The sequence below is a fragment of the Pseudorasbora parva genome, chromosome 24 (genome assembly GCF_024679245.1).
Source record: "Pseudorasbora parva isolate DD20220531a chromosome 24, ASM2467924v1, whole genome shotgun sequence".
Taxonomy (NCBI): domain Eukaryota; kingdom Metazoa; phylum Chordata; class Actinopteri; order Cypriniformes; family Gobionidae; genus Pseudorasbora; species Pseudorasbora parva.
In genome coordinates this window covers 27354056-27367207 of record NC_090195.1, presented here as the reverse complement: position 1 = coordinate 27367207, position 13152 = coordinate 27354056, and the positions used below count along the sequence as shown (strand labels likewise).

The following is a 13152-nucleotide window of genomic DNA, read 5'->3' as shown; positions in this document are numbered from 1 at the left end:
CACACAGTTTAAGATATTTTATATTTAGTCCAAGAGTGTATCCAAGTGAATGCACACTTTACTCTCCATGTCCAGAAAGGGAATAAAAACATCATCAAAGTAGTCCATATGTGACATCAGTCGGTTGATTAGAATCTCTTGAAGCATTGAAATACATTTTTGTCCAAAATTAACAAAAACTATTACTTTATTCAGCATTGCCTTCTCTTCCTTATTTGTGTTCAATCGTCAAATAAAGATTCAAACAGCTATGAATCAGCGTATTGATTCATGATTCGGATCAGGTGCCAAATTGCAGAAATCACGTGATACTGATCGATTCACTGATTCATAACCATTTTAATCTTTATCTGAGAATTGAACACAAACAAGGAAGAGAAGACAAGACAATGTTGAATAAAGTTGTACTTTTTGTGATTTTTGGACCAAAATGTATTTTCACTGTTTCAAGAGATTCTAATCAACCGACTGATGTCACATATGGACTACTTTGATGATGTTTTTATTCCCTTTCTGGACATGGAGAGTAAAGTGTGCATTCACTTGGATACACTCTTGGACTAAATATAAAATATCTTAAACTGTGTTCCGAGGATGAACGGAGGTTTTACGGGTGTGAAACGACATCAGGGTGAGTCATTAATGACATCAATTTCATTTTTGGGTGAACTAACCCTTTAAAATGCTGCCTCTGTAGGCGGTGCACTATTTTAAAACAGAACAGGTTTCCAAAATGCACTACAACACATGATGAATGTGAGAGTGAGGTGAGAAATTGAGATAATAATGAGATCACACCTTTATTCTGCCACCGCTGAGCTCCTCACTCAGCCGGAGTCTGGCGTCCACCACACGTTTCAGGTCCCGCTGCAGTCTGCGGCCAAAGTCCCGAAACATGGTGGAGCCACCTGACAGGACTACGTTCTAATGCACACAAACCACACACAAACACACACACAATTCTGAAACATCTGTTTTCGCCCCCATAAAACATCGCCCATCAAAATATAAAATAATACATCCTGCAAGTTTCATAACTTAAAACGTCCTTGTCATCATTAAAAAAGCTTTTATATAATCAAGCTGTAAAAAAGCTTTGTTTCGATCCGAGGTGGTATGTCACAGGGGCACAATCATTAACATATGCCTGACTCTGGAGCGAGACCACAATGTCTACTTTTACATCATCCCATCATTGTCCCCACCCACTAGTGTTCAGTTGATGAGCAGTGAGTGGATATAAAGTAGTTGATTATGATAAAATTATGATATTAACAAGATTGTAATGCCACACAGGCATTGTGCTGTTCCTAGCTGTGGAAAGACATCATCTTTGCATAACCTGTTGAAGGATCCCGATGTCGGAGAAAAATGGATTCAGTTTATTTTTAACAAACGTAGTCACGTCAGTGCTGTCTTGCGTGTCTTTACCATACATTTCACCAGCGAATGTGTTGAGAACAAGACGCAATATGATACTGGCTTTGCCCAAAAACATTTGGCTGTGCCAACTGTTCTGGAACCAGCAACGAACTGTAAGTAACGCATTTCATTTGTAAAATGTATAATGAATAATCATAGTATTTTTGTGGATGAAAGACAACGACTCCCAGAATGCACTTGCTTCGCTGCCACTCCCAAAACCACCACTGGTTCACTGGATCACTTTTCATTTTCGTAACAATAAAATTCATCAAAAAACCATTCATCATGAGAGCGAAGAGCTGAGGTAAGCCCGGGCACGGCAGTCTGGCACCTTTTCAGTGTTCAGTCTGGCACCTTTTCAGTTCATGCCTTTGGAAGCTTAACTTTCATAGGAATTCATTGGAAAAGTTGAAACACTCACTCAGCTCCACACTGCTCCGTTTACACGAATGCCTGCAGCTGCCCGAGTCGAGTACTGTGTGATCCCACCCCCCATGGACGGGTTGAAAACATGCGGAAATAGCTCCCTCTACTGGCTGTAGTCTTTAGCCTCTGGCCAAAAAAAAATCATTCGAATATACTACCGGATTTTTCTACTGATACAAAGCTTAATGCTAAATTGCTGAAGAAATCCTTTAAAAGAACGCTCTGTTTATAATTTCTGAAGCTGACGATCACACACCGCAAGTTTATCAGGACACTTGCCAAAACTGCCGTTATAGTGATGCTCTTACACTGTATTAATCTAGCACTGTATTTACATCCTGTTTGCGTAGTTATGGTGAAAGCATTTGTGAGAGTGCAGAAATCTCATTGCAATGACAAGATCACTGCATTCAATAGATCAACAGACTGTGTCATCTGCTCAATGCTCATCACTGCAACCTTCCATGCTGGGAATAGATCTAAATATAATGCAATAATAAACACTTTATTTTGACAGCTCAGCTGTAATAGTAAAAACGGCATAAAAGTATGCAAGAGGGTTTAATCATTCAATGATGTCAGCGACTCACAGCAGTGGGCGTTTACACTAGAGTCTCAAATCAGACACGCCCCTTCAAACAGATCATTCAAATCAGAGGGCTGAAATCAGGATGGAAAACAGACATTTATTTCTAAGTTATGACAATTTTTGTCAAATGTAAAAATCATATTATCATTATAAATTCACCTTAAAAGGATACTCCACCGCGTTTTCATATGAAACTGTGTTATTCCCTTAACTAAGACGAGTTGATACATATCTTGACACATATCTCTCTGCGTGCACTTAATCTCTCTGACACGCGGTGACGATCTGATAGCATTTAGCTTAACTTACTAAGCCCAGTTTATTCACTATGGTACCAAACAGAGATAAAGTTAGAAGGGACCAAACACCTCCACATTTTCCCTATTTAAATACAGTTACATAGGTAATTGAACGACCTAGTAATATGGCACAAAAGGAACATTATAAAATAACTGGGAAAAAAACAGTATAGGCAAATGCTTAAGAGTCTATGAATGGATCATTATTGCAGTGATTTCTAGCATATGTTTGGTAACAGTTCTTCTAACCCTAATTGTGTGAGTTTGTAGCTTTTTATTTCTGAAATAACCATGTAGAAAGTTAGCCTAGAAATCTAGACGCACCCTAGCGGCAGCAAATTTAATCTGCCCGCAAGTATCGTCTAGCAACTCTCAATACCCTTCTGAGCTGTATTCCTCTCACTCTGGACAGGCCAATCACATCGTGTAAAGAGTCGGTGAGTGGGGCCATAATGACGACGGCCGAGTTTGCGTGCTTCTAGTAAACACAGAAACTGGCGAACGGCGGTGGTCTTTCGAATCAGCTTTGACTGCGATTCTGGAAGACTTGGAGTTAAGCTTTTCTCTGAGAAAAGAACAAAGAATGGCACTGAAATCATTCTTAAAAAGGGAAGATGAGTTTGGAGTTTAGCCGACCGGATACGGTGAATGTTTAATCTATAAACAAGCTCTGCTTCACCTTCGTTGCTCTGGTTGGTGTAGCGCTATCCTATCGCGTGCAGAGGGAGTTTGAAAGACAACCGTTTAACCCGCCCCTTGGATTGAGCCCTGTCTATGGTGAGTTTCCAGACCAAACATCTTGATGTGGGTCTGGCTTGTCAGGCTAGTAGTAAGTCATATAATGGCTATATTCCAGAATGAAAATGTCAAGATTCACCAGGCTCAAATTGTGAAAGAACAGACCTTTAATTCATTGAAAGTCTTTGGGATGTTCTGGAGTAGACTTTACAGAGTCCTTGCATTGTCAGTACAAGATCTTGACCAAAAACGTATGCACCTCTTGATGGAAATTTTATATGTGGTTGTTTAAGAAATTAAATGCTATACACACCATCCATTAGAGTTAGAAGATCTATTGCCAAACATATAACATGCTAGAAACTTGCACACTGTAGTAAGCCAGATCGATATTAGGCATCAAGAAAATAAGATTTAAAAAAATAAAACCATATAACAATGATTCGTTTTCTGTCGATGAATGTATCCAAACAGTTGGTCACCTGTCTAATAAAACAAATAATATATTAAATTGTCTTTGGTTTTTCCATGGTTTCTGCAGAATAAAAACTGAAATCGAGAGTAACGTGGGTACGATGTCATTGATAGGTGATGCACGGACACAGTCCGTGTCCTGGTTAAAATTGCTTATTTCTCTGGATTTAAATATTCTTTGAAACATTTGGGTATAATGCAAGTACAAAAGTTAACAAAATATATAACATTGTTCTAATGTTTTTGTGTGTGTGTGTGGATATATTGATCCAAAAATTGAGCCCTAAAATCCAAAAAGTGACTTATTTTTCTGGCTGAGCAATGTAGTACTCAGGTAAATAAATCAAGGAAGAGCTAATGCAAAAGCATCTATAAACATGCACAAATTTGCTTATATATGAATGGACTTGTTATGACAAAGATAAAGCATCACCGCTTTACTTTGCCAGTGCTGAGCAAAACAATTTAAATAAAAATATAATCAAATCCACAACACTAGAGAAATTAAATCACTGTAATGAAAAGAAAAGAAACATCCGTGGTAATAGCAAATTATTCTAAGAAATGCAATGCTGTGAAAACAAGCAATAATTCAGATTGTTTCCACTTATAAGTCTTATAACTCCACAGAATGAGATTTAATAATAATAATAATAATAATACAAAAAATATAAAAAGAAAACATTGCATTTTCACTTACACTGCTGCGATAAACTACTGTTACATTTTTGGCAAAGGCCAGCAGAGTTGCATGCTGGGAATAAATGACCATGGGCTGACTGAGGTCAGCTTATAACAGGGTATCTGCAGGAGATGTGTGTTTCATTACAGGGCTGAGGGTTCAATCCTCACTTAACGAACTTGAGGAGAGCGATCATGGTTTTGGATTAGGACTTGCTGGTTCCCCATCTAGGGAATAAAAGGCTGGCTTCCTCTATCTTTACTGATGAGTTTAAAAAGTGGATGGACCCGTTCACTGAGGTAAACAGTTTTCAATCAACAGTGCAATGCACACCAGAAGCTGGTAAGAGACATTCACCTTTACTCCCCCGTATTCTTCAGTAATATTAAAACCAATCTTTCATAATTCATTTTACTCATAATTCGTTTCTCTACCTGAAAGCTCAACCTTTTTTACTACTTTCAGCAAGATTCTACTTTTTTAGTGGTCGTTATTCAAAAGAAGTACCTACTCAGAGAAAAGGCAATTTTGGACACAGGCCTTTTCTCCTCCAAAAACCTCTTCACTTTTCACCATCCAATCAATTTTTTCATAAATAACTACTACAGACTGCAGAAGTAAAATTTGATACAAACAAAACTGGTTGCAAACAACATTTCACAAAGACAATTCTATAGTCGTCCAAAACATAAAAAATGCCATTGAAAACCTCCGTTGCATGCTGGGAGAAATATGGTTATATTTAAAGTTTGAACGCATTAGTTGTAATTTTATGTGTGAGCATTTTGGCTACTGCAGTTCTTTTCTGACTTCCTTCAGCCCACTCCAATATTTGTTTTAAAAACTTTAAAATACTGATAATAATTTCTTTTTTTTTTATTCCAAGTGAAGCCCTGTAGTACTTCTTATTTTTAGTATAGAGGAAATAACAACTGGTTGCAAGTTGTGTAACCATAAATTTGGTAGTTGTCAATACAATCGTTTTCATAGCCTAAATGTCATTGCATGCGATCTATGTCGGGGAGATTCACAGCAAAAACAATTGCACTTCTAATATGAAATATGCCTACATGGCTAACATAGCTTTCAGTATGGAGGAGTGACAGCATCAGTTAACTGGCACTAACGCAAAAGTAATTTAACAATAAAAAATAATGCAAAGATGTAAAAATGTAACAGACAGTAACAAGTAAAACAAGACTGCAATATGTTACTTTAAGAATTAACATTCCCTAACACATGATGAAAAAAAAGCAGATAAACTGATCCCCATGCTCTGCATTTGTTGATTAATTTGGTTTTGCTGTCAAGATTTTTTACACCTCAAGAAACGGTGGCATACAAATAAAATAAAACTAAAAGGGCATCAAAGCACTTTCCATTCAAAGTCCAATTCCTTCAATAGTCCATAGTGAAGCTTCTTTCATAGGCAAATGAATAATCATTTATGCGCACTGTGATATAGATGTGCACTAATTATAAGTGTGCATAATTGAATTTGTCAAGACACTATCCGATTCCATATCTCACAACTCTCAGCCTGACTGAATAAATACTGAGGTTATTTCAGAGCTTTTCAGTCCTATTTGCAGGCTCTCTCTGTTCTAGAATATTTAGAGTAATTGTGAAGAGAGTGGATACACACTGACCCCTGGTGGACAAAAAAAGAACTGATCCCACTATGAAAGCTCGAGTCTAAACTATATCACAAAAACTGCAATGACCAAAGTGCACTTTAACGAAATGCGAGAATGACTAACTTTCTTTGAATAACGGGACTTTCTTTTACATATATGGGTGTGTGCTGAGCTCCCATTAACCTGTTTTATTGATTAAACAATAGACAGGATAAAGGGGGAAGTATAAAGAACAAATTGAAACACTCAGAATTGTGACTTAAGGAAAGAACAAAAAGCACATTGCCACAGTGTTCTCATGCTATATTTACCGATAGAAATACAAAGTTCCTACCATTTCTGTTTTTGTCAGGTAGTGGCAGTGTGCTGTCCTTTTGTTCTTTTTTGAAGTGTGCTGTCCTTTCATTCTTTTTTTTTTTTTTTTTTTTTTTGGATATGCACCTGCTCTAAAGTTATTTGGATGTGCACACAACACTGAACTGAACTTGTTTTGACATGAACATTAAGCTAAAGAAGCCAAAGAGAAACAGGGCAAGCCACAGAGAAAACATTTTGAATGATCATATTTTTATTTAAATATAGAAACTTGTTTCCACCATGGAATATAAAAATAAATAAATTGACTTTTCATTTTACAATTCTGACTTTTTAACTTACAATTGTGAGTTTATATCCTCCAATTCAGAGCAGACTTATAGCTCGCAATTGCGAGTTCTGACTTTTTTCCTCAGAATTGTGAGAAAATATACCATGTCCATGGCTGGCCTGAATTATCTCCAGTTATTTTGTGCAAATGTAATCCGCGATCCACTCATTTACTAATGACTTCACTCTCTCAATTCTGCTTGTCATTTCTTTTAATATAATCCAAATTTGCCAGGATTTGCCAAAAGTGAAGTTTAACACTCAATACCACTGAATCCAAAAAATGTTGAATAATCAAATAATGTGAGAGGGTACATTTACCCTCCTCGTGTAGTAGAAAAAACGGAAATAGGAAATCATAGTTATCATCATAGAATACCATGTTTGTACCATGTTTGGACATTGGTAGAATTATCTGTACAGTTAACCTATCAGGATAGTTGTACATTATGTGATTTTCCATATGCTCAGAAGTAGTGAAAGCTTTAGCACAGGTTCTTCCAGGAAGACTCTTTTTATCTGCCTATTTTCTTTCTTGTAGAACTAGTGTTTCTTTATCCAAAGTTAGTTCAAAGCTGGACCTGTCAACTGATTAAATATCAGTTGACTCCTGGGGCTCTATCATAAACCTGGCGCAATGTGACGCAAGTGTTTTTTGCTAGTTTCAGCCTAAGGCAGGCATAATTTTCACGTCCAGTGCCACGATGTTTAAAGGGGTGATGAACTGAGAAATCAACTTTCCCTTGGCTTGAGCTTTTGATATATAAAAGTTCATGATAATATAAGATTATCCTGTAAGTTTCAGAGCTGAAAACGTCCTTTTTAGTCAAATAAAAGCTTTTATAGACACCAGGCCCAAAAGGATCGTGAGCTTCATCCTTACATCATCGCGCTACGAAACACACCTCGTGTAATTCAGTAGCCCTGCCCAACGACTCATAGAGCTGATCGGATCACTAGCTTCCTTGCCACATAAGCTTCCTTTGGATCATGATTTTAGTAATGTGTGATACTTAATTTATGTGTGTTTGCTTCATTTCACTGCGGAATCGTTTGTAAACAAGCCTCAAGTGCTGGATTTGCAGACACAATATTGTGCCTTCTATATTGGATCTATATTGGACAGGAACGGTGCAACAAACTTATGTGAGTAAAACGTCTTTTTTTTATGTAATAGTAGCCCCGGGGCTATACCAGAAATTCTTTCTTGATCTGGGCGCGCACGTGTGTGTGTGTGTGTGTGTGTGTGTGTGTGTGTGTGTGTGTGTGTGTGTGTGTGTGCTCGCGGTTCGCACTTATATCGACTGATCGTGCGGTGCGGGCCTTTTAATACAATCGCGGTTGGATGAGAAATAAATCATTGTTTGATAAAGACTAGTTGCAGTTGCCGCTTTCAAAATAATCTCTCCCTTATGTGAACTGCGGGTTGTTTTCCATGTCCGCAGGTTGAAGCGACCTCAATTATGTGATATATAGACCCAGGAATACAAATTTTAGCAGGCAACCTTACCAAAATAACACACATTTTACCCCCAAAACGCAATTTTTTCCCAGAGATCCCTCCCAAGAAGCTATTGTTTTGGGCTAGTAGTTGGCAGGTTTTGATTGCCCGCCCTTTCATTGGTCCGAACAGTTTCTGTTCGGGCATAATTACTCGTCTATGGATCAAGTCCAGACCGAACTGCCCGAGCTCAAATTTTGTGGGTGAGGCTGAGTTCGGCTGGCATCCAGGCTAGTTCTAAAGTCCAAGTGCAGTATTTAAAGGGAACGTTACTTAGTAATATGCCCCTATAGGCGGGTGCACAATGCGCATACTCTCTGATTATTACACACAAAGGGACGTGGAGCAGCACACAAACATTTAAAAAAATGTAAAATAAAATTATTCTTTTCTGGAGAAGCATTCAGTCTTTCTGCTCGCAAACTCTGCCATGTAAATATCGAATCTTCCTTGGTGTAAGCGCAACTGGCTTTTTAAAGGAAATGGGAGAGGTGACTTTGGTTGATTTATAGCACGCTATGCACAAAACAAACCCATGACTCATTAAAGGTGGGGTAAGTGTTATTTCAAAACCGTTTTAGAAAAAGGACTCGGGCCGAGTGGAATAACAAACTTGTAGCCAATCAGCAGGTAAGGGGCGTGTCTATGGTGAGAAGAGAGGCTCAGTGCACAACATTATTCCAAACACACGAGTCACACAGGACGGACATTAGCCAAGAAAGAACTAATATATGCTGGCTTTTGCTTGGATGTGCTTGTGTCACATTCACTTGTTTGTCCATTTGCGATCGTACTGTCGCTAACTTCAGCGACAATAAAGACCCGTTCATTTCCACACCGTATGGAGCATCTAAATCCCCTCAGTGTTTCAAGGTTTCAAGCGTGCACTCACAAAATGTGTCCGACAGGTAAGATACTATACTCCTAATATATGTTTGTTTCCTCTTTTCATCTATATAACCCATCCGGCCATTATTGTAATATGTCGTTATCTGGACTATTGAGCTTGTGTACTAACGTTATCAAGTTGTTCATGAGAACTGTTTGTGATTTGTGATCGCTATCTACAACTCTGATCTTGTCATAATTGTAATATGTCGTTAGATGGACTGTCGGCTCCTGTTCAATCGAGTTGTTCATGCGAACGGTTTGTGTTTTGTGATCGCTATAACTCTAATCTTGTCATAATTGTAATTAGTTGGACTGTCGTGCTCGTGTACTATCGAGTTGTTCATGAGAACAGTTTGTGTTTTTGTAATGAAAAGGGGTGACTTTTTCATTGAATATTCAACCTGGATTAGTTACACACAGATTCTGCCATAGTCATTGCCTCGGTTACATATGTATGGGGCGGAGCTATCAAAATAGGGCTGAGACCCCTTTTGGAGGTTGGGGCGTGTTTGTTTTGGTGATTTGAAATATCAACAACGGTTACCAGATAGCACTTACCCCACCTTTAAGAGACTAGGTACAACCCTTTTGGACCATGTGCGACTGCTTTTTTTCTGTCATTAAACTAGCAAAAGTGGGTTCGGAACTAAGTGCACCTGAATGGCGCGCTTCAGATCATGCACTCAGGATCACTATGTAATAAGAACATTCCAAAATACTGTATGAAATTATATTAAAAAGAACCACTGCTAAAAATGATATTGTACCTTGTAAAGTGGTCTTCTGACATCTATTGGGCAGTTCTGAATGACTTCATCCACTACATCTGAGATGGGCTGCAAGAAGTCTGGGTTGGCAAACTGCAGAGTGAAAAGACCTTTTACTACACTTTCCAAAGGTCATTCTGGGTATACATGTTGAATAATTCAGAAAGTGTGGTCTTTCTACCTCAGGGTGAAAAAATATCTCTGGTCCTAAAAAACGCTCATATCCGACATCTATTAGAAATTCATTTTTGCTGATAGCATTGATTCCCTTGTATCTTTTTATCCATTTGCTAGGGTCCATGTCATATTTTGTGAATTCCTTCACTATGTCTGGACAGATATAGCAATACCTTTCCTAAAAACAGAAACAAAACAATACAGAGTAATACAAATAAGGAGTGCAAAAGTCATAATGGATATAAATATGATAGAGCAAGCGTGACACTATTGATTTTTTATCTAGGGTTTCCAAAACAGCCTATCACTCTGAAAACTGCTTTGAAATTGAAAATTTTAATTATGAAAGAGAGGCTAAGTAAGGCATAATGCACAGTTTGCTGGCTATTATAATAAAATGAACCCAGGCAAGGTAATCAAGGTGAGGAACTTCTGCACTAACATTTTGGACATGAAAAATTGATTGAGTTGAGTTTAAATTATTTTATATTACTTATAGATTAGCAGGAAATAGTAGACAAATGCAAAATATAAGTGTACTGGTCATTGTATAAAAATTTAACCACTTAATGTTACAACTAACCAATCAAAATGAAGTATGCCAGAGAGAGGAATATCATCCTTGTCGTTACTCACTTTAACAGCTTTTGCAGTTTCCAGTGACTGTTCTGGAGGAATGCCGATCTCTCTCTCTCTCAGCAGCTGTTGAATGAAGTAGGTTATGTCTCTTCCTGCTATAGGGATGTGCTTTATACAGCTGCCAATCACATAACCTTCTGCCTAAGAGATAAAAGAAACAGAAATCAGCCATTTAAATGAGCGAATAAAACAGTATTTGTTTGTAGATGCCACCTGATCTAACACAATATAAATCATTAATTTTTAGCTTATATATTACTTTTTGATGGCATTCAATGTATATTTGTGTTGATTACCACTGGTATGACATGAGTAACCCCATCACCGCTATCAATCACGATTCCTGTTAGTGTTCGTTTTCCAACCTGTCTTGAGGTCCATGATGCTGCCAATGCCAAAACAGCCTGAAAAATGGCCACATAGATTAATAAGTTGCGGTTTCCAACTTATTTCATGCAGAACACAAGACCATGTCCAGTGTAAATGGTCCCTAAATTTACCTTGAATAGATGACAAACTTGATTGTTAAATAGATTGTTGTACTGTAGGTCAGTGACATGCAACTAAATGGGACATGGAAATATATGGAACAAAAACTGTATTATCTATATTTTCATTTGAAGCTGCCTTGTCATATGCCTGTCCTGTCTTGTCTGCACATGTGGGTTTTGTGATGTTGAGCATGTGCTCCTGTCATTATTAGATTCCTCCCCCTTGTTATCTGATTAGTGTTTTATTTGCCCCACCTGTGTTCCCTGATTCCCTTTTGATTTCTTCCCTTTTTAAGCTCCTTGTGTTTGTCAGTCTTGGTCGGATCGTTGTTATGTCTATGTCTTCCGGTTCCCCGTGATTTCCCTGTTGGTATGTTTTTGAGTTATGTTACAGTTCTGATTGTGTTTTTTCCCCTCGTGGGTTTTTTTGTGTTTGTTTTATTTTGTAACTAAACCTTAATTTATCTGCACTCGAGTCCTCGCACCATTTTCAATTGTGTGTTACGAGACACACCTTTACAAAAAGCTTGCACCAGCGCAAAACCTTTTTTTGGCATTTAAAAACATCTACTGTCAGGATTTACTAAAGACATGCAGTAAAAGAAATGATAGTGATAAAACATTGCCATGGAAGAAAAGCAGAGGCTGACACTCACATGAGTGATAATGGACAGAAATATTTGCATGCTATCAAAGTGGGAATTACTGAAATAATTGGTCGGACTATTGACATTACCTGAGCAGTTGAATAAAATGTTTTTAAAATGGATGTTCAGCTGAAAGCTTTTTGACATTTTTGTTGTATTTTTAATTGAATAAAACAAACTGTCAGAGTTAATGCTGCATTTGTCACTATAGCAAGAGTTGGCTCCTGTCACGATTATGTTATGGGTAGTCTGTGTCAGTTTTTGTTCTTTGGAGGGTTGGAAATGTGTTCTGTTTCCTGTGTTAGTGTTTGTTGATTTGATTACCAGCTGCACATGTTGTTCATTATGTTGATTAGTTTGCCTTTTGTATTGTCCCGTGTTTTGTTCAGTTTCTTTGTCTGTTCTTTTCTAATTTACCGGCTGTTGTGTTTTAGTTTATCTCTAAATACTCAGAGTATTTGTTTCTTTGAGTTTTTGTTTAATAAATCCTTAGGGTACAATGGGGCTAAAGGCTCCATTGGGTAAAATGCACTATTTTATTTTCCACTAGATGGCACAAAGCTAGCCTGACAAGCCAGACCCACATCAAGATTTTGGGTCTGGTAAAACACCATTGGCAGGGCCAATCCGAGGGGCAGGATAAACGGTTGTCTTTCAAATTCCAAAGCAATGAAGAAGATGAAGCGGAGCTAACTTTTACCGTATCTGGTCAGCTATCCTTTAGTGTGTTCTTTGTTCTTTTCTCAAAGAAAAGCCTAACTCCAAGTCCTCCAGAGTCACAGCCAAAGCCGATTTAATAGACTGGTCTCCAATTTTTTGGGGGGTTTATTTTTAAGTAGAATGCAGAACGTCGCAACTCTGCTGTCATTAAGCATGCCCACCGACTCTGTACATGATGTGATTGGCCTAAATAGAGTTTGGTTTTTCCAAGCTAGCAAGCCAACGGAGAGTTACTAGACTTGTATTTGATAAATTATAGACAAATTATATTTGCTGCCGTTAGGGTGGATCTAGATTTCTAGGCTAACAAAATGCCTCAGCACTTTCCAAAACATCCGCAAAGATGCACGTGGAAATTTGTCTGATCTTTGCCGCGATCGCAGACAGCAGCACAAAGTTGATTC

The 13152-nt window shown here is 37.9% G+C and overlaps 1 protein-coding gene across 3 annotated transcripts in view; it reads right to left on the bottom strand.

Moving 5' to 3' along the window:
• actr3b (actin related protein 3B) overlaps positions 1 to 13152 on the bottom strand; it is a 36354-nt gene that overhangs the window by 3856 nt on the left and 19346 nt on the right. For all 3 annotated transcript variants that reach the window (XM_067434993.1, XM_067434992.1, XM_067434994.1), the window contains 5 exons: positions 11187 to 11294; positions 10888 to 11031; positions 10256 to 10429; positions 10075 to 10167; positions 799 to 924 (listed from right to left, as the gene is read on the bottom strand). In XM_067434993.1, the coding sequence (XP_067291094.1) occupies positions 799 to 924; positions 10075 to 10167; positions 10256 to 10429; positions 10888 to 11031; positions 11187 to 11294 (645 nt within the window). The remainder of the gene's footprint in view (positions 1 to 798; positions 925 to 10074; positions 10168 to 10255; positions 10430 to 10887; positions 11032 to 11186; positions 11295 to 13152) is intronic.